Source organism: Merops nubicus, unplaced genomic scaffold, assembly GCF_000691845.1.
Source record: "Merops nubicus isolate BGI_N331 unplaced genomic scaffold, ASM69184v1 scaffold1923, whole genome shotgun sequence".
Lineage (NCBI taxonomy): Eukaryota > Metazoa > Chordata > Aves > Coraciiformes > Meropidae > Merops > Merops nubicus.
In genome coordinates this window covers 18,035-38,228 of record NW_008598020.1, presented here as the reverse complement: position 1 = coordinate 38,228, position 20,194 = coordinate 18,035, and the positions used below count along the sequence as shown (strand labels likewise).

At 39.2% G+C, this 20,194-nt stretch overlaps 1 protein-coding gene across 1 annotated transcript in view; it reads left to right on the top strand.

Moving 5' to 3' along the window:
• Positions 1–20,194, top strand: part of AHCTF1 (AT hook containing transcription factor 1) — a 42,811-nt gene that overhangs the window by 12,228 nt on the left and 10,389 nt on the right. Inside the window, exons 7-27 of the mRNA XM_008936872.1 lie at positions 33–183; positions 2,960–3,092; positions 3,181–3,362; positions 3,865–3,926; positions 4,852–4,980; positions 8,103–8,193; positions 8,282–8,371; positions 8,532–8,672; positions 9,403–9,507; positions 10,030–10,123; positions 11,492–11,615; positions 11,727–11,783; positions 12,949–13,095; positions 13,845–14,032; positions 14,197–14,341; positions 14,437–14,568; positions 15,723–15,867; positions 15,950–16,100; positions 16,598–16,705; positions 17,195–17,390; positions 19,286–19,483. Of these exons, the coding sequence (XP_008935120.1) occupies positions 33–183; positions 2,960–3,092; positions 3,181–3,362; positions 3,865–3,926; positions 4,852–4,980; positions 8,103–8,193; positions 8,282–8,371; positions 8,532–8,672; positions 9,403–9,507; positions 10,030–10,123; positions 11,492–11,615; positions 11,727–11,783; positions 12,949–13,095; positions 13,845–14,032; positions 14,197–14,341; positions 14,437–14,568; positions 15,723–15,867; positions 15,950–16,100; positions 16,598–16,705; positions 17,195–17,390; positions 19,286–19,483 (2,769 nt within the window). The remainder of the gene's footprint in view (positions 1–32; positions 184–2,959; positions 3,093–3,180; positions 3,363–3,864; positions 3,927–4,851; positions 4,981–8,102; positions 8,194–8,281; positions 8,372–8,531; positions 8,673–9,402; positions 9,508–10,029; positions 10,124–11,491; positions 11,616–11,726; positions 11,784–12,948; positions 13,096–13,844; positions 14,033–14,196; positions 14,342–14,436; positions 14,569–15,722; positions 15,868–15,949; positions 16,101–16,597; positions 16,706–17,194; positions 17,391–19,285; positions 19,484–20,194) is intronic.

Below are 20,194 nucleotides of genomic sequence, written 5' to 3'. Positions count from 1 at the left end.
TGACATGTTCTGTCCTTTTATTTTTTCCCCAGGGTTTGGAATACTGTGACGAAAGGTACAGCTTAGATCTCACAGGTGGAATCTTCCCCTTGAGAGGACCAACCAGCAATACCAAGCTACTCAGCTGTCAGACTGTAGAAAAATTTCGCAACCATGTTGACAGAGAGGATAGCGTTAATGAAGGTTTGTTCTCAAATTAATGGGTTTGGAATCTGCTGACTGAAAGTCTTAAATATCTATATAGACTAGCTTGTTGGGTTTATTTAAAATGAAAAGTTGTGTGCTTACTTTGTGGGACTTCTTCAAGGAAAAAAACAACTTTTTATTTTATGCTTGCTGATATGCTCTAGTGTTGTATGGTTGGGCCATCTGTAGAATGCTGGTCAGTTGTTTTATCCCTCCAACTGTATTATTATTAACAATAAGATAATTTTCTTCATTGCTTAGGATTGTTACCTGTGTTGTTTTTCCCTTGTTCAAACCTATGTCTGTATCTGCATCCTGTTGGTGGCTGGTCACAAGTGGTGTTCCCCAGACTCAGTGGTGGGGCCAATTCTGTTTAACATCTTTAGCAGTGATCTGCACGAGGGATCAAGGGCACCCTCGTTTGCAGACAACACCAAGTTGGGTGGGAGTGTTGATCTGCTCGAGGGTAGGGAGGCTCTGCAGAGGGATCTGGACAGGCTGGATCAGTGGGCTGAGGGCAGTTGTGTGAACAGTGAGGCCAAGGTCTGGGTCCTGCGCTTGAGTCACAGCAACCCCATGCAACACTGCAGGCTTGGAGAAGAGAGGCTGGAAAGCTGCCTGGTGAAAAAGAACCTGGGAGTATTGGTTGATAGCCAGCTGAATATGAGGCAGCAGTGTGCCCAAGTGGCTAAGGTGGCCAGCAGGATCCTGGCTTGTATCAGAAATAGTGTGGCCAGCAGGATGAGGGAAGCGATAGTCACCCTGGACTCAGCACTGGTGAGGGTGCATCTTGAATATCGTGTTCAGTTCTGGGCCCCTCGGTAAAAGAAGGACATTGAGGTGCTGGAATGTGTCCATAGAAGGGCAACAAAGCTGGTGAAGGGTCCATAGAACAAGTCTTCTGAGAAGCAGCTGAGGGAACTGGGGTTGTTTAGCCTGGAGAAAAAGATGCACATGAGGAGACCTTATCACCCTCTACAGCTACCTGAAAGGAGGTTGTAGTGAGGTGGGGGTCGATGTCTTCTCCAGGGTAATGAGTGATAGGACAAGAGGGAACAGCCTCAAATGGCACCAGCAGAGGTTTAGATGTGATAGTAGGAAAAACTTATCCATCAGAAGGGATGACAAGTGTTGGAACAGGCTGCCCAAAGAACTGGTTGTGTCCCTGCAGCTATTTTAAAACACATGTGGATGTGGCACTTAAGGACATGGTTTAGTGGTGGACTTGGCAGTGTTGGGTTGGGCTCAATGATGTTAAAGGTCTTTTCCAACCTAACTGATTATATGATTCCATTAACTGCCTGTCCATTTTTTTCCTTTCTAAACCTAATAGTTTCCTATATCTACAGGTTTCTAAGGAAACAGCTTTCTTTGTCTGTATACATGGTTAAAACTCCTATGGCGTCTTTCATTAACTTGCAGCAATTAAGTGCCTGTCTCTGGGTTTACAAATTACAGTTATGCTCTGACCATATCTTTGAGGCTGCTGCAGTGGTAACTTTCATAGTCTTTTGTTTCTGCTGCATTATTCAGCTTTTCTCTCTTCTTACTACCCTTAACTTATGTGTGATTTTGCAGAGACAACACTTGTTTAATGTTTCTAGGCTGCTTCTGTATCATTTTCTTTGACGTGTTCCCAAAGCAGCAACTTCCATCTCGTTTGTTACACCATCCTCTATTACAGTGTGGCAAAATCTGATAATGTCTTTGGATTTTCTCAACTTGTTTCATGTTTCTGAGGAGACTGCCTTCTCAGAATTTGGTGGAAACAACCCTCCCCCATATCTGAAAAACAAAATAACAAAAGAACCTTTCTGTGTCCTTTGTATGAAGTGTGAGACATGGAGATATAACTGTAATTTTTCTGATGATTTTGAAGTGGCTTTTATTCGGGATCTACAAGTTCTCAAGACACATGAGCTTCTGTTTGGTGTGTATTGAGGTTAGCAATGAAGGTGTGTTCTGAATGGTGAAAATAACTGGTACCTTCCAAAGCAGTTCCAGCAGCTAAGAAAACTGAAATGACACAGAAGTTCACAGTGAAACATAGTAGAGTGCGTGAGGACCTCTAAATGATAACCATGAATTCAACAGAGAAACATTTTGCCAAACATAGTGTGGTCTTGTTCTCTGGTAGGGTAGATGATACGTGACATACTGTACTTAGATCTAGAGAATGCATTGTCCACAGAGAAGGCAGACCATTCCACTTGCTGACAGCTGGAGTATAACATAGAATGTTTTATGCTAAAATCTTTATTTGAATTTCCTGTTGAGTTTTTTTAAAAAAATTCATTTCATATGATAACTGTGTTCTTTCATTCTGAATATACTGGAAATGAGCTATTCTTAAAACATGTAATTGAGTCAAATCTGGAAGATAATAATACCAGCTGAGTGATGCAAGTGTATGCAGTAATTATTTGTATGCTTTAGAAAAGTAGCTATGTATGTGTTCTAGCATATTCTTTTTTTGCTTAGCTGTTCATCTAGCTAAATGTCTTGTCAACTCTTATTGTATGGAAAACTTAATTAGCTAGTAGTTGTCTCTCATTTCGCTAAGAACTGGTACAATTTGAAAAAGAAAAAAGGCCACTATGACTGAAACCAATCTCAGATGTTTGCTGCTTTTTTTTTTTTTTAATCATTCTTAGGAAGTGTTATGTTTCAAGAGTGATGTAACAGAATTAAGCCAAAGTCGCAAGTGGTCTTTTCAAGATGTCAGCTATATCGTATTTTCTATAAATGAGAAACAATGTCTTGTCTTTTACAGTAATATCTCCTGACACCAGCGTATCAATCTTCAGTTGGCAAGTGAATACATATGGTCAGGGAAAACCATCTACTTATTTGGGTGTATTTGACATTAATCGCTGGTATCACGCTCAAATGCCAGATTCACTAAGGTAGATTTTTATTAAGTTGTTTTCAGTATCCCTACTAATAATTAATTTGAAAGTTGGCATTTAAGTTTATGCACTTGTTTTTCTTAAGGCCAGAAGAATTCCTTCATGATTGCCCCTATTTTGCGTTGTGGTCACTGGATACTGTAATAAGCATGACTTCTCCAAACCTCATTTTGGATATTCTGGTACATGAGCGGAGTCTCAGTCGGGGAGTTCCTCCTTCTTATCCGCCACCTGAGCAGTTTTTTAATCCAAGCACATATAATTTTGGTAGGTATTTCACTGCTTTTAATAGGGATAAGCTTAAATTGACATCAGATGGCATTTGTTAGTTCTCTTGTTCATTGCTTTTCACTCAAAAACCAAATGAAAAAGCCCCAAATCCCCCAAACCCACCTCTGATTATGTTGTACTAACAAGGTGTTTAATATTGTGAAACACATCTGACAGCCCGCTGAGTTTTGAGGTTTGGTTCTTCTGTAATGTAGCCTGTGAAGTGGTGGTGGTCATAAAATGAAATGACTTTGAAGTGAAGCTCAAAGCACAGCACCTGGATAGCACTAGAGATAAAATTTCTACACACAACAGTTTTGTTGTGTGGTGTTTTGTTTTGGACTTTTTTTGTTTTCTGTTTAAAAGTTTGTAGGTGATCTGATGAAGAAAATGGGTACTCGGTTATTTCTTTCCAGATATTGCCATTTAAAAACTGTAAACTGGTGATAATGTAAGTGTCAGAGTATGGAAGGTTGTCAGACGTTCATTGTTTCTGCAGATGGTACGTGCTTGCTGAACTCGGGAGTGGTTCATATGACTTGCACCGGCTTCCAGAAGGAGGTAATCTTTTGCTGCATCTTTACTGAGAACATCAAGAGATGGACCTTTCCTAGGTTTTCTATTGCACTGCTTTCAGTGTCAGAGACCATTTCACACTCATCCTGTGCATCCACATGCATAATTGCAATTGTATGCTGCCAGTTCTGTGCAAATGGCAAATTAGATCTGCGCTCGGGTCTGTGAAATTACTGTTATGTCCTATTGAAGCATGAGCAGGGATTGAATGTCTAGAAAGAAGTATAACATTGCTTTTGGAGCAAGAACAAAAATGTTGTGCAAGTCAGGGAAAGCTATTGCTATTTTATCACCCATCAGTTGAACTGCCTGTGTAGTCTTGAGTTAAGGTTTTGGTCCCTGTTAACTTGAAAAGGGAGGATTGGAATGAAGGCAATGGAAAAAATTCTTGAGCTATTTTAGAAGAAATGAAAACTTTCACCCAAATTTGGCCACATTTTAACTTCTGAGACACTTGCACAGATTGTGACAAATAATTTTGAATTAAATTTCAGCTCAGTAAATATTGCCAACATAAATTGGCTTCTGCACAGACAAGCATAGAAAAGTTCTTAAGTGTGATTTAAAGTTGTGTATTAGTTTAAGCTTATATAGAATGTGTTTTGTGTCAGTGTTCAGGGAGAAGGAGTCCTATGTATTGACAGAGAAGCTAGAAAATAAGCATTGCAAAGGCTGAAGTGTTTTTTTACAGGATTTTTTTTTTTTTAAGTAAAGTGTAGGTGTTAGTTTGGGTGCCATCATTAAGACTCTACATCGTAATGCTTATTCATATTGCTAACCTAAAGCATATTACTGGTGCAAACTTCCTGACAGTTTAAGTGAACATTTGTATTATTTCTCATAGTGGTTGTCCAGAACCAGACTGAATAATATTGCTGCCTTAATTTGAAATTTTTGATTGATGTTTCAGACCTTGAATTTTTTGAAGAAATCTGGTCCTTCAATAAGTGAAGCCATTCACGATAGCTACAATAGGTGTCTTGTAGCTGGCTTGCTGTCTCCAAGGCTAGTTGATGTCCAACCATCCAGCCTGAGTCGGGTGAGTACCTATCAGGGAATCAAGGGGGAAATACATCCATCTTGTCTGACAGGGCTGTAGAGGTACAAGATGGTACATCAGATGGTAATCTGATTTTCATATTGTTTGCAAGTTACATTGAATCATAGAATCTCCATTGTTGGAAAGGACCTCCAGCATCATCAAGTCCAGCCTTCCTCCCAGCATTTCCCTAACCACTAGACCATAGCTTCAAATGCCATATCCACTCATTTTTTGAACACCTCCAGGGATGATGACTCCACCACCTCCCTGGTCAGTCCATTCCAGTGCCTAACCACTCTCTCAGTGAAGAAATTCTTCCTAATATTTAATCGAAGTCTTCCCTGGCGCAACTTGAGGCCACTTGCCCTCATCCTATCGTCAGTAATTTGGGAGAAGAGACCAACACCAGCCTGACTAAAACCTCCTTTTAGGTAGTTGTAGAGAGCAGTAAGGTCTCCTCTCAGTCTCCTCTTCTCCAGGCTAAACAACCCCAGTTCCCTCAGCTGCTCTTCCTAAGGCATGTTCTCCAGCTCTCTCACCCACCTCATTGCCCTTCTCTAGACCAGCTCCGGCACCTCCGTGTCCTTCTTACCCTGTGGTGCCCAAAACTGACCATACCTTGAGCACCGTGTTCCAAACGACTGCTAAGTACAGGGGCATGATCACCTCTCTACTCCTGCTGGTCACACCATTTTTGATACAAACCAGGATACTGTTGGCTCTCTTGGCCACCCGGGCACACTGGTGGCTCATGTTCAGTCAACTGTCCACCGATACCCCCAGGTCCCTTTCCACCAGGCAGTTTCCAGGCACTCCTCCACAGGCCTGTAGTGTTCTCTGGGGTTATTGTGACCCATGCACAGGACCCAGCACTTGCCTTGTTAAACCTCACACAACTGACCTCAGCCCGTTGCTCCAGCCTGTCCAGATCCCTCTGCAGAGTCTTCCTACCTTCAAGCAGATCAACAGTCCCACTAAATTTAGTGTCATCTGCACATTTACTGAGCGTGCACTTGATCCCCTCACTCAGGTCATGGATAAAGATACTAAACAGGACTCGTCCCAAAACTGAGCCCTGAGGGACACCGCTCGTGACTGGACTCCAACTGGATTTAACTCAGTTCACCACAACTCTCTGTGCTTGGCTATCCATCCAGTTTTTAACCCAGCCAAGAGTCCACCTGGCTAGGCCATGAGCCACCAGCTTCTCCAGCAGAATGCATGTGTTGAAATGCAGGTATCAACTTCTGTTAGCAGGATTAATAGTCTTCTTAGATTCAAACTACTGAGTTTGACTGGAAACAGCCCTAATAGATCTGTTTTTAGAGACCTATCTATTAACTGCGCCACAGAGACACACAGGGCTGCGTGCAGTCAGCGCTGGTCATGCACAGCATAAAGCATCTTTCCCTCAGAACAACCTTCATCACCCCAGTTTCTCAGAGTGAGCATAGGGATCAGCACAGTACCCGATGATGGGGGTGTCTCACTCGGATGTGAGCTCTTGCAAACATCAGCCTGCTGCACTGCTCATGATCACTGGCTTCCAAGGAGGTGGGCTGTGGTAAACAATTGCTGTTGTCAGCTCTACCTGACAGGTCCGTCACTGTTGCCGCTCATTGTCCCATCGTCAGTAGGCTTCTCTACAGCCTCTCAAAGCAGGTCTTCACCTTTGTCTTGTGCTACAGTAGCCCAGTTTACTCCTCCTAGACTGCCCTCTGGTTGCTGCCGCACCTCAGTCACCTTTTACTTGTGACACTGGCTACCTTTTATCTGCTTTAAACCCTCCTCTGTTATAGGTTTTCCATTTGCAGTGCCCCATCCTCCCTCTCTCATGTGAAGAGATTCGCGAGATGCTGTTTGGATCCGAATCCTCTGTGATGAACGGCACATCTCCATTTGGGCAGGATCTAAGCTAAATGATCAGCTAGCTAGTCATCATACAGTGGAGCAATTCGTAGGGAGGGGACAGCTGTTTTCCCACTGCCTTCCTCTTGCTGCCTGCTGGATTCTTCACCAGATTTGTGGAAATATTTTAAGGCAAATAGCACTTGTGCGCAGTGTGGTAGCCAAAACTAATTTTTTGGCATGTAGACTCTTTGTTTTGAAAGCCTCATGTAGACTCTTACATTCAAATTAGATGTTCCGCTGTCAACTCCGGTTTGGAAATAACTTGGGAAAGCAAGATATTTTCTAATAACCCTTGCTGAATTGTGACCATATTGTTCAGAGACTTTTGTTTTGAGCAGGGATTTCTTTTGAATGGTAGCGAGGCAGTTTCAGAAATAGGGTCAAGAAGCTTGGTTTGGAGTTTTGTTTGGCACGATAAGTAGTATTTGGTGTATTTTCAGAAAAAGGTGGAAACACAAATGTGTAGAAATAGCTTTGAGTGTAATGATTTTACCTGGAAGAGGAAGGTAATTTTGAATGTGTTTTAGAAAAACAAACAAAACAACCAACAAAAAAAGTGACTTTTTATGAAGGATCATTTCACCTGAAAGAAGTATCAGAACACCAGCTGAAATAAGCTACTACGTAATACCTTGTCTGTGCATTATCCTTCTAAAGGCTTGCCAATGCATTCTAATACAGTATTTGAACAGCTAGAAATTTAAACTCAGAATGTAAATCTTCCACTACTGTACTGTAATTTTAGACAATAATAACTTAACACTTTGAATGTCAGAACTGCTTCATGTCTTTATAGTCTAGAAATCTACTTGACCAGCATTGTATAGTTGTCTTTGTTGTGTCCTCATCATGCATTCCTGGTGGCAAAGTTAGATGCACAAAACGGGTGATGGATATTGGCAGAGGATGTTGCTGATAATAGTTCATTGGAACTCAGCAAATTAAGAGTATAATGCAGAGGTGTGCAAATAAAGGTTAGAATTAGCCTTCAGTAAATTGAAATGTCAGAGGAAAAATTAAATGGCTTCCTTCCTCAGACTAACAAGTAGTCTAGCCTGTGGCTAGAATTAAGAGAATATGGAATTAGTTGCATGTGTACTAATTGACTTTGGGATGTCTGATGGAGTGTACAGTTAGAAACAAACACTATTGATACTTCAGATAATGAAAGCATGTAAGAGTCTAGTTTTATTGTCTCTTCTGTTTAGGAGGAGCAGTTAGAAGCAATATTGTCAGCTGCTGTTCAGACAGGTTCTTTAGAACTTCTGACAGGATGCATTAAACATTGGACATCTGAAGGTAATACTTCTTATGTTGTTTTTATGTTATATATACTTTGAGTTTGAAATGGTTGATTCATTTCTTTTTTGTTTTCTTTTTTTTAAAGAGCAGCCAAGTTCTGCTGCTAATTTACGGTTTGTTCTTGAGTGGACGTGGAACAAAGTGATCTATACAAAAGATGAATTTGATCAAATATGTGAGTACTAGTGTAGTAATTCTGCAAACATAAAATCATTCTCCCTAATTGAGCTTATTCAATAATCTGTTGGTATGGTGAAGCATGCAGTTCTTTGAGTGTACTTTGGAACTCTGAAATTGCCCTGTAGGCTAATGATGTAATATTTATTCTTGAAAAGGTGTTCCACTGTTTGATGGCTCTTGCAACTTCATCGACCCGCAGACGTTACAGTCTCTTCAGCACTGCCAGTTGCTTTTGAGCAACCTTAGCACCGTCTTAAACTGTTTTCTAACAGAAGCACGAGAGCTGACTGAAAAAGGTTGGTAATAGCATTGCTAAATTTCTGGTACTGTTTATTAAGTTTTGGTATTATGCTTGGGTTGTAATTGTGGAAACATGAGCTTTTGGGTTTGATGATTGGAAGACAGATTTAGCTGGGAGAAGAGGCTTAAATTGGAGAAGTTGTGTCTGCTGCTTAACATGCATCAAGTTCAGGGAAATTGTGGAGTTCACACAAGTGGGCAGGGGAGGCTGCATTCAGCAAGAAGCTATGCAGGGAACTGGGTTGAAGACGCAGGAACTGAAAGGGGTAATGCTGAAAATTATTCTTTTTAATTCTTAGCGATTTATAAATGTGTGCAAATATATTGCAAATGGCTAAAAAATAGGAAGCACAAGTTGAATTTCTGTAGCTTTTTATATTGTCAGTTGTTCTTGACATTGGGGCAGGGGGAAAGAGTATCCCTTTGCTGTAAAAAAAATCACTGCTATATGGAAAGAATTGTCTTTTTGGTTGAGGGTATTTAATAGTTGAGGCTTTGTATTATATTTTAACCTTCTGTGAGTTTGTTTTTTTTCTAGGGTTTGCTTCAAAGTTTCTTCTTTAAAGCAAAAACCCACAATCACCACCAAAACAAATATAATGGAGTGCTACAGAGTGAAAAATACAACGATTTTTACCGTTATTTTTAGACTGTCTATTTAGGATGCTAGTTTAGTAAGAATGAAAGGAATGGCATAATAAAAATAAATCTTCTGCCATTTTTCAGGTTCTACAGACTTGACAAATAAGCAGGTGGTAACTAGCCTCATTTCTTTGTACGCACAAGTAGTCATCTGGTTCTGTCGATCCAGTCTCCTTCCAGAGGGTTTAGGTGAGCATGAACTGTAATACATTTGTAACAGAGCATTTTAAACAAAATATTACTAAATCACAAATGCTGGAACACTTGTTTTTACAGTAAAAACATTAACTGCACATTTTGAGCTTTTTATTTATTGCTTGAGAGAAAAAGACACATTAGAAGTACTTGTTTATTTGGATGGATTATGAATTCTATTGTCAGCCTTAATTGTCTTACAAATGCTCACATGACATGTTTAAAAAAACATTCACTTTGAGAGTTCATACTTTTTATTACAGTGAACTTCAGCTTACACTACATATTCTGAATGCTACCTTCAGCTGTAAGCATGAAATGGTACTTGAAACAAGAAGGAGCTAGTCTGGTGTCTTATATCTCTTAGCAAAGGCAGAAATATATAGGATTGGCTTCTTTCATAGCTGGAGGCTTCTTGACACTTAGCTTGCATGATATTCTGTCGTCTTAGTCAAAAATTTTAGTCTAAAAATGTGTTATTACTTCTTTAACTTGCATTGGCTTTATTGCCTGTAGATGACGATATGCACTTGTCTAGACCTTTCTACAATTATCCTCTGATTCAGAGCTACTATACTGGTCACCGACAGGATCTGGAGCGTTTGTCGAGGTAAGCCTTGCAAGAAAACACTTTTTCAAATTCAGAAGTGGAAGCGAATGGCTTTTATATCAACAGTTATATTTGTTTTAAGCTGTGCTTAATGTAGTTTTTACTAGTGGTACTCTTGATTTCAGTGACGTGTGTGTTCTGTTGCAACACAGGAAAGTAATCTTTGTGTTTAGTGTTTATATGTACTTCTGCTTAGTACCATTTGTTGGGTGTCCTCCCTTTTTTTGTAATCTACTTAATTCATTGGCTAATCTGTATATTTTTTTTCTACTGAGAAAGATTATGTGATTAGGATAGGATCAGTCATCTCCACTTCAGCAAAGCACAATGTTCACAAAACAGTTGTATTGGACACCTGGCACTCTCTGGGCTATTTGATAGAAGTCACTTCCTCATGCAAACTAGACTAGCTTGCTAGTATTTGAGTAATATGCTTTGGATTAGATGATAATAGGTTTTTCTTTGGAAATTGTACTGGAAGCTCAATAAAGAACTAAAGAAGCTTGGGCTTTGGCACTGTGAACAAGGTGCTGCAAGATGAGTTAAGGTGGAAGCTACAGTCAGTTAGGCATTGACTTCAAAGTTTATCTTTGCTTACTTCTCAAGTGACTTACATACAGGTTCCTGTTCTGTAGAAGCATACAACCTCTAGTCTGATTTTCCTGCTTTTTATCATTGGGGAATTAAAGGGTAGCATTGTGCTTAGCAGAAGATTGTAATGGATTTTTGAATAATGTAATTTTTAAAGGCTCAGCCCTCCTTGATTGTGATACTATGTGTATAGAAACATGAATGCTGCCTAAGTGGATACTAAGATTTACCTGTATGCTCAGCTGTCTGGAAATAACTTTCCGTCAGTAACAAAAGTGAGATGCTGAAAACAAAATCTGAAGTTTCCATTATTTTGTCTCACGGGTGTATTGGAACACTCCAGTTTGAAGGCATTGATTTGTGATCAAGAATAGTCTTGGTATTTTGATACTGTTACATTTCCTCTGTTAGACAGGAGGAGAGTGGTTATTTTTGGCACGTAAAAGACTCCGTTTGCACTTCCTTTGTACTACAGGTAATACAACAAAAAAAAAAAAGGAAACCTGAAAAATAAAAGGTTGCAACTGTTCCTTAATAAGAGAGCTTTTAGGATTTCTGTTGTGAATTCCTTTAATTCAGTATCTAAGGAACATCTTTCATCTGACTCAGAAATTTCTTCCATGTGCCTTTCAAATAATAATTGTGCCTTTGTATGTTTGTTACTTCCTTTAACTCATAAGAGCTTTTTTGTTTATTTCGACTGGAGGAAATCTATCACACTGAGAGGCTAGAATTAGTGGTTTACTCTGACCAAATCCTTGCTACCTTTTGTTTCAGAGGAAAATGGGATTCTGACTGCTTGATGATTGATGGATTGGTTTCCCAGTTAGGAGAGCAAGTTGAGAAGTTGTGGCAGAGAGATGAAGGAGGAACTGGGAAATACCCACCTGCTAGTTTACATGTGAGTGTTATGTTTACTAAAAAAAAAAAATCCCAACAAATCCCTGACCAAAAGCCAATGATTTGTGAAGACAGGAGGTTGTTTTATTAATTATATTTTTTTTCCTTTCAGGCACTACTGGATCTCTATCTGCTAGAAAGCATTGAAGAAAGCTACAAACATGCAATTGTATCCTTTCTAGTTGTGTATATACTGGAGGTGTAATAAAATATTTTCTCAAGTGTTTGTCACCTAGGTGTTAAAAACATTTTTAAAACTTATGCTTCAAACACAATGCAAGTGAAAACATAGTTTGGAAGAATGTCATAGACAGAAGCATTGTTCATTTCTTTGTAGTGCAGATTTTTTATGATTTTTTTTAATGTTTTGTTGCAAAGTCTTTTCTGGTGTGAGGGAAAAAAGCTTACTAAGTAATATTAGTTATCCTTTAGTTTTTATCAAAATTTAAACTGTTAAAATTTTTAAAAATCACCCACATCTGTTTCAAATGGCTGCTTACTAGAATGATGCACTAAAATGTGATGCTTCAGAGCAAAAAGATTTCTAACGATGGTTTACTAGTACCTCATTTTTTCATGAAATCATTGATTTTTCCAGCACAGCTAACAGTACTTGTTTTTGTTCTGTTAAACCAGCAGCACACAGAATAATAAACAGGAAAGTCAAGTCATTGGGCAGAAACTTACTTTTTAAGCTGCTGAAATAAACAGAATCAGAACAGAACAGGTTTTTTTGTTGCCTAACCTGAGAGGGGAGCTGAGACAGCAAGGGGTTTAAAAACAGTTGTACCCCAGAGCTGACTTATTAGAATGGGTCCCTAAAAACAGATGTCAGAAAAGGAAAATGACACTCCAGTGAGTGATGCACGTACTGTTTTAAATCCAGTTTTAATTATTCAGAGCCAAGCGGTATCGTCAGGGCGCCGTAATTTACATTGTTTTGTATACTCTGGAAATGAGGGGGGAAAAAAACCCAACTGTAGAATTTGTTTGCATTTATAATGAAGCATTGAATGTTCATGTGCTTTGAGTGTCCAGCTGGCAACATCACTGACTAAACTGGGAACCTGAGTTTGTAACTTAGGTATTAAATTATCTAAAGTTACCCTTTTTGAACATGTTACAAAAATCAGAGTATTTATTTCCGTCTGTTTATTCAGAATACAATTTTGTGGTTAGGACCTGACTATCTTCAGGTTATAGTAGTTCAGATTGTCAAGACATTAGTATTTTCTGCTTCCTACCACGTTGATATTCTTCTTTCATTATTCTTTTCTGAATGTAATGTCATAAATTTTTTGTCTTATTTGCCTTAATTACATACTTAATATCAGACTATTTACTTGCTGCTAGATATCATGCATTCCTTTCCAAATAAAACAGAAACTTCAATTGACTCCTTCCCAACTGCCTTTTCTGTCCCTTGGGGTCTTGTTAAGCTTATTCAAGGCTTTTGGCTTCTAGATCACAATGATTATGAAGTAAGTATGTAACAGATCAGTTAGACATACATTGCAGTACTAAGCTGTAATGCATAAAATAATTTTTAAAAATTGGTGCTTAGCTAATAATTTGATAAAACATGAGGAGCTTTTTTTGGAATACTACTACATCATCTTCAATAAATTGTGATTTGAAATTTTATTTTAATTACTTTGTCAGGAAATGGATTAAAACAAAAAATTTACTGTAACTGCTTGATACTTGAATTTTCATTTTATCCATTTAGGTTGTTTTCAGTAGACGAGTTGAGCACTTTCTCAAAAACCGTGTTTTAGGTACTTTAAGTATTAAAACTATGATCATAGCAGCAAGATGTGATACAAAAGACTGCAAAAGTGACTTTTCAACCTAACTCATGTTCTTTCTGGTGCTGAAGGTTGTTCTTTGCTTGTCATGATGCTAATATAGTCTGCTTGTCTGGGAGAATAACTGACTACTTCAGTCATGTATTTACAAAAAGTGGTGTTCATATACAGAAATTAGGTTAACTCAGAAAAGTATGAACTACTTCTTTTAAATTACTCATTTTGTAATGTATGGCTTACTGATTCTTTTTTCTGCAGATACTTAAGAATTTTTATATGCATGTCCTGCATCAAGTATTTAATTAGTTTGTCATCTAAGTTTATTTAACACGCATTCACCCTTACTTAAACTTTGGAATATTTTTGTTGCGTGCGTATATGTACATATTTATCATAATAAAGCTGATCTCTAACTTCCACAGAATTCACTGGCCCTGCTCTTCCATCCAGCCACAATCAAAACTGTGCCATGGCAACATATGAGAATTATTCAGTCCCTCATGTGCCAAGGAGAGCATAGGCAAGCCCTCAGATACATGCAGATGATGAGGCCATCAGTGTCCAGCAACAGTGAAGTGCAGCTTTTCCTCACTGTGCTGTTGTCCAACAGGTAAAGAAATACATCCCATTATGTTGGCATTGAAACACTGTGAAAGGTGGAGAACAAAGATACAAATCAATCCTTTACACTTCCTTTAAACCTTGAATAATTCGGGGGCATCTTTTTGGCTATACTCTCAATATTCCTTTACATATTAAAAAAATGAATTACAGGTGCATGGTGGAGGCTTGGGGTTTGTTGCAGCAACATGCCACTAAGTTAAATGTGGAAGAGCTGTTAAAACACATGTATGAAATCTGCCAGGAGATGGGACTAATGGAAGACTTACTGAAGCTACCTTTCACAGACACTGAACAAGTAAGTGTGCACAAAGAAAAAAAATCTTAATCACCTCTTTGAAAAGAGAAGAGTCAGAATGATAACAGATTTTTGAAATTTGTTATTTCTCATAGGAGTGTTTGGAGAAGTTTTTACAGACCAATGCTGGTGTTCAGAATCCTGAATTTCTTCTAGTCTACCATCTGCAGCGTGCCAATTATATCCCAGCACTACAGTTGAATCAGTCAATGAATGTTAATCATATGGTAAGCATAGAAGTTCTGTCAACTGTGCAAGTTTGTTAGGTGTTACTAACTGGTTTTAGTAGTACTCAGTAAAAATCCTTTGTTTTTATACCATTCTTTGAAGTACTAGGAATAAGTTTCTATGCCTTAAGTTACAGCTGAAACTAAAAGTTGAACAAAATACTTCACTGCTTCAAAACTACACTGTGAAGCTATAAATTAGATGTTACAGACTATTGTTAACTCCGCTTAAAATAGTTTGTTTGCATTGGAGGAGTAAATATAGATGTTTTCTATAGGCCAGTCTTTTAATTTAGTTTTACAGATACATACGTTCTATGTGGTTGAGACTATTGAAAGTTGTTTGTGCCACTCCTTTCTGTGGAATGAAAAGCATGTTGTATGTCATCTCCTGTATCTTGCACACAACTTTATTTTTCTAGCTGAGAGCAGCCTGGATACCAGTCCGTAGGCAAAATTGGTGTGTTTTCTTTTTTTGGAAGTTATGATGTGAGCTCTGCAATTTCACAGCTTTCATTTTACCACTTTTATGACAGAAATTCTTGCCTAGCTTCTGTTTCTCAAAAGATCCAGCTTAAAATCTGCACTATGTGAACTTCTGTTAAGAATCTGTGATGCAGTTGCTGCTTTCTGGAAGTGCAGTTTTCCAGTGAACCAAATTTAAAAGGTGGTCTTGGAAGTTTTAGGTCTTGCATTTGAAAACTTTCATTCAGCTAGAAGCTGGGTGTGTAGGTAGCTTCTTCTGACTCATTTTAAAATTGAAATCACTTCATCAAACAATTTGCAGTTGTCCTGTATATTCAGTCATCTCAGACATTGGTGCTTCAGGCGAGCCAAGGGAGAGCCTGCTATGTTGTAATACATTTGAGAATTGCAGGTGATAACAACTGTATCAGATGAAGGTTCTGCAGAGTTCACGGTTCTGCATGTTGTTCGTGGCACTTAGTTTTTAACTTCAGAGTCATAGGTTCTGTTACTGCTCTAGTCTTCCTTCCAGGTGAAGCTGGCATGTGCTGATGGGTGGAACTCACTGCTGTTCTGTGCAGTGGATGTATTTTACTCTGTCTGTAGAAGAAATGAGAAACAGTACAGGTAGTTCTGTGCCATTAACTTGTAATGAGACAACTTTTTACTTTACGCTGTCTGTTCATCAGAATGACCGCAATCCTCGCCTGAGAGAGCGAGCAGTGGCCAGAAATTCTATCCTAGACCAATATGGGAAGGTCCTTCCTAGAGTTCAAAGGAAGCTGGCTGTAGAGAGAGCGAAGCCTTACCGTTTGCCTTCAGTCTTAAGAGAAGGTAATTTTTAGGGGGGGAAATACAATGGACCATCACTTTGATTTTACAAGGCTGATATTTTTTCCCTCCTCTTGCTTTGCAGTCTCAAGACCAAAGCCATTATCAACAGTAACAAAACAAGCTAAAGCAGGAAATGTGCATACAAGGGCAACTCTTATCAACAATGTATTGTTCAAAATTGGAGAAGTATGGGGAGGAAGCGAGCAGAAAGCCAGTGTCTCACAATATGATAGGTAAGCAGCCTTGTAACAAAGTTTGGCCTTGTTACATGTTTGTAGCAGGTACATGTTTGGAGATGGGAGAGAGACAAATCCATTTGAATGATGTTAGTGTTTTGGAGGGGAGGTGTACCTAAATAAAGCTTTGTTTTGCTTTTTTGCACATAGAATATAAAATATTTAAGAGTCGATTCATCACAAGCAATATTTGGAGAGAGAGTTTGTCTGCTATGATAATCTTATATATGAATGTATTTACACTAAGATAAATGTGTTTACAGAATTTAAGTTGGTTGTCTGGTCTAATAGTAACCTTTAACCACTTCCTGCCCAGATTTGGCTTCGGTTCTGCCCTTTTTTCTTCAAAATAGGTAGAATTATAAAGAGTGGAAAAGAGCTACAGTACTTGTCAGATGATTTTCCTACAGGTGGTGTGGTCAAATAAACTTGAATTCTGTTCTGTTTGGACTTTGAAAAAATGAAAGCCAGTTCATTTTTTCTTGTAATTGTAGTCCTAGAGCTACAGAACCACAAGTCCTGTCACATCGTCTCCCAGACGCAGAGCTGTGTGATGCATTTGTTGGGACACCAATTGCAAACTCTTCACGAAAATGTTCCAGGTATAGTAGGTCTATAAACTGAATATTTCAAGAAGGTGTTTCTTCTTCTGTGCATGTGTGTGTGCCTGTACGTGTATACTTTCTGCTCTGCAGAATGTTCTCTTTGCAATTTAGTTCTGTTGGTCAACTTTGGGCCACAACTAAGTGGACAATTTGAAGTTAGTTGTCCCAGCATTGAAATGTAGATTTCAATAAAAAATACTTAAAAGGTAAAATTTTCTTCTGACGTGAGAACTTCATCACTTGTGCAACTTCAGATTGGATTGCTCCCGTCTCAGGGGCACTGACTTAGGAAATTAAGTATGAAATATACAGCAATAATTGAAATGCCTGTAGCTTGTTCATGGGCACGATGTGTCACCCCAGCAGTGATTCATCTGTATTTCTTGTTCATTGAATGTTTCTTGTTATGTATCAGATGTCTTGAAAGCATCATGGGTTTTATTTTCATGTATTTATTTATGTTCATGTTTTAAACTATCTTGACAGATTGCTGGATTTGGTGGTTCGTCCTGTTCCTTCGTGTTCTGAAGCACAGGGTGGTAGCTGGCAGTCACCATGCAGAGCTTCTACTTCGTTCATGGCATCCAGTCCATTGAAAGCAAATATGCATGGTTCCATCTCACAAAAGAATTTTTCAAGAGCACCAGAGCTGAATTTACTACAGACTCCTCTTGTGGTTAAGGTTTGTACTTTAAAAAAAAAAAAATAAAAAATTGTAGGAACCCACCAGACCAAAAGCCTGTAAACTTTGTTCAAAATGAAACCACCAGAGCATTTTACACAGACACTGGTGGACTCAGTTTGTGGATTAATTTCAGTACGCAGGTGGCTTTTTGTAGATGCAGTCCTTTTGGAAGCAGTGTTTTGGGAATGGTCTTGAAGAGGGAAAGTTGAGCTCTTAATTTAATTGCCATATGCATGTTATCCCTTAGATTCACCAGAAATACACATGGCACAAAGGAAGTTAAAATTGGACTTTTCAGTATACTTAGAGATGCAGTTTGTAGCTTAACCATCTCATTCTTGAAGTGCTCAATAGCTCTGTATAGTTTGACTTGCAGACCTACCAGCAAGAATGTGTATGCTTCAGTTTCTTAATGCAGTGAAGTGAGTGACAACCAAGTGATGTCAGTCTCTGTCAAACTCAGATATCTTTTTGCAGTAATTTTACTTACTAATTGTTTGTTAAAGTGTATTTCCATTCACTGCCATCAAACTCTTATCATGTAAGGAAGTCACGTACGACCTATCTTGGTGCTGTTCTTTTTGCCTTTGCCTACCTGAACAAAATAGTTCTGATGTCTCTGAATTGTTTTTTTTTGTGGTTAAATATTGCTCATATCATTAAGCTAGTTTCATTACCCTTCTTTTTAAGCCCTTCCCATACTGTAAAATCTTTTTTGAGCTGAGGTAAGAAGACCTGAATGCTTCTAGGTGAAGATGTGTAGGCACTTTTACAGCAGTGTCACTTCATTTAGGCTAGTGCAGGGACTGAACTGGTGAAAAAGCAGCTGTAGCTGTTGCTTTGCTGGTTGCTGTTCTGCACAGCAGTGTTTTCAGTCGCTCTACTCGGGGTAACACTGGAAGTTGTACACCTTAGAGAATAGCAGTGTAGAAAACTGCAGACCACTGGGATGGGAGGTAACATTGCAGACAAGATCATAGAATACCAGGTTGAAAGGAACCTCAAGGATCATCTGGTCTGACCCTTCTTGGGAAAAGCATGGTCTAGGTAAGATGGCCCATCACTTTGTCCAGCTAAATCTTCCACGTATGCAATGTTTGGGACTGCACCACTTCCCTGGGGAGATTATTGCAATGACTGATCGTTCTTCTTGTGAAAATTTTTCCTGTTGTGTCTCATTGGAATTTCCCCAGGATTAACTTGGTCCCTTTACCCCATGGCTTTTCCATGTGACTCTTTGTAAAAATGGAGTCTCTAAATTTGTAGCCATCCCTTAAATACTGAAACATGTTAATAAGATTTCCCCAAAGCCTTCTATTCTCAGGGCTGAACAAACTCAGTTCTTCGAGCCTTTTCTCAGATGGCAGGTTTCCTAGTCTTCTGATGGTTTTTGTGGCCCTTCTCTGGATCCTCTACAGCCTTTCACATCTTTTCAGTATAGCAAGGGCCAAAACTGAGGACAGGTGTGGCCTGACAAGCACTGACTAGAGTGCTAGACTTCTTTATCTCTGCTGGTGATTTCCTTGTTGGTGCAACCCAGTGTCCTCTTGGAACACTCTTAGGTGATGATTTTCACAGGTCCAAGACCTTACACTTGTCTTTGTTGAACTTCATAAGGTACTTGTTAGCCCACTCTTCCAGCCTATCCAAGTCTTCCTGCAGGGTGGCATGCCTGAGAGAAGCCATATCTGTGTTTCTTCAGGAAGTTAATTGGAAAAAGAACATTTTATGCTGGTATTTTTAAAAAAAAAGGCAGTGCAGAGGCTAAACTTTGTCCCTTCTGCTGGTACAAACTCCATTTGCAATGGAGACTCATACTTTTGACAAGTGAAGCTTTTTGGTTTTGAGAATGTAACTGATTTACGTTTAAATTATTTACTTTCTTTTTGTAGAGAGCGAAAGCTTTGGCTGCATCTACGTCTGGTTTTCCTGGGTTTACACCTCAGTCTATTCTCAGGTCCAGCCTTCGTACCACACCCTTAGCAACTCCCTCTGCTTCTCCAGGACGGTCAGTCACTCCTCCTCTACGAGTAAAGGAACCTAGAATATCTTTCAGAGAAGAGAGCTCAAATGCAAAATGGACTATTGGGGTAAGCTGGGCTGTAGTTTGTGATTTTTACTGTTAAAGGCTTTCTAGACTATGATTTGATACACGTTTTTTAAAAAGTTTTCCAAAACTCTCTTTTGAAAATTTGGAATTGCAAATCGGAATGTCAGACTTGAATTCAGTGAAAAGAGGTTAAGTCAAACCTTCTGCAACGCTGCATGCCTGCAGGACTATCTTCACAGTAAGTGCCAGTGACCATGGTGATTTTTACTCAAGCACTGCTAGGAGCTGTGACTGTTCCAAACAGCTCGTGTGGCTTCCTGCTGTACCTTTTCAAACGGTGGCACGGCAGGGAGGTAAGGAGTACAGATTGAGCCAGTTGTTTGGGTTTGTTCAGCTTTTTGAACTAAAAGTTTTTGAAAACCACAGAAGTCATGAGCTGCATTTCCTTTCAGCCTTTCTTCTTTGCAAGGCTGGATTTAGTGAAATGATGGTAAAACTAGACTCCCAAGGAAGAGAGCTGTGCTGCCGTCTGTTCTCTAGCCCTAGAGTTCTCAGCTTTGCTGGTCACTTGCACCAAGGCTGGCATTCATATAGTTGTCAACTGACATTGGTCCATCCAAAATTTGTCCCCTTCTACTCCTGCTTTTGTTCTGTCACTTGGATTCCCTGATTCAGCTAGTTGTACAGTTGCTGAGGCAGTGTCATGAGACCAAGGGCAGAACAGGGGCACGTGCTGGTTACCTACATGCAG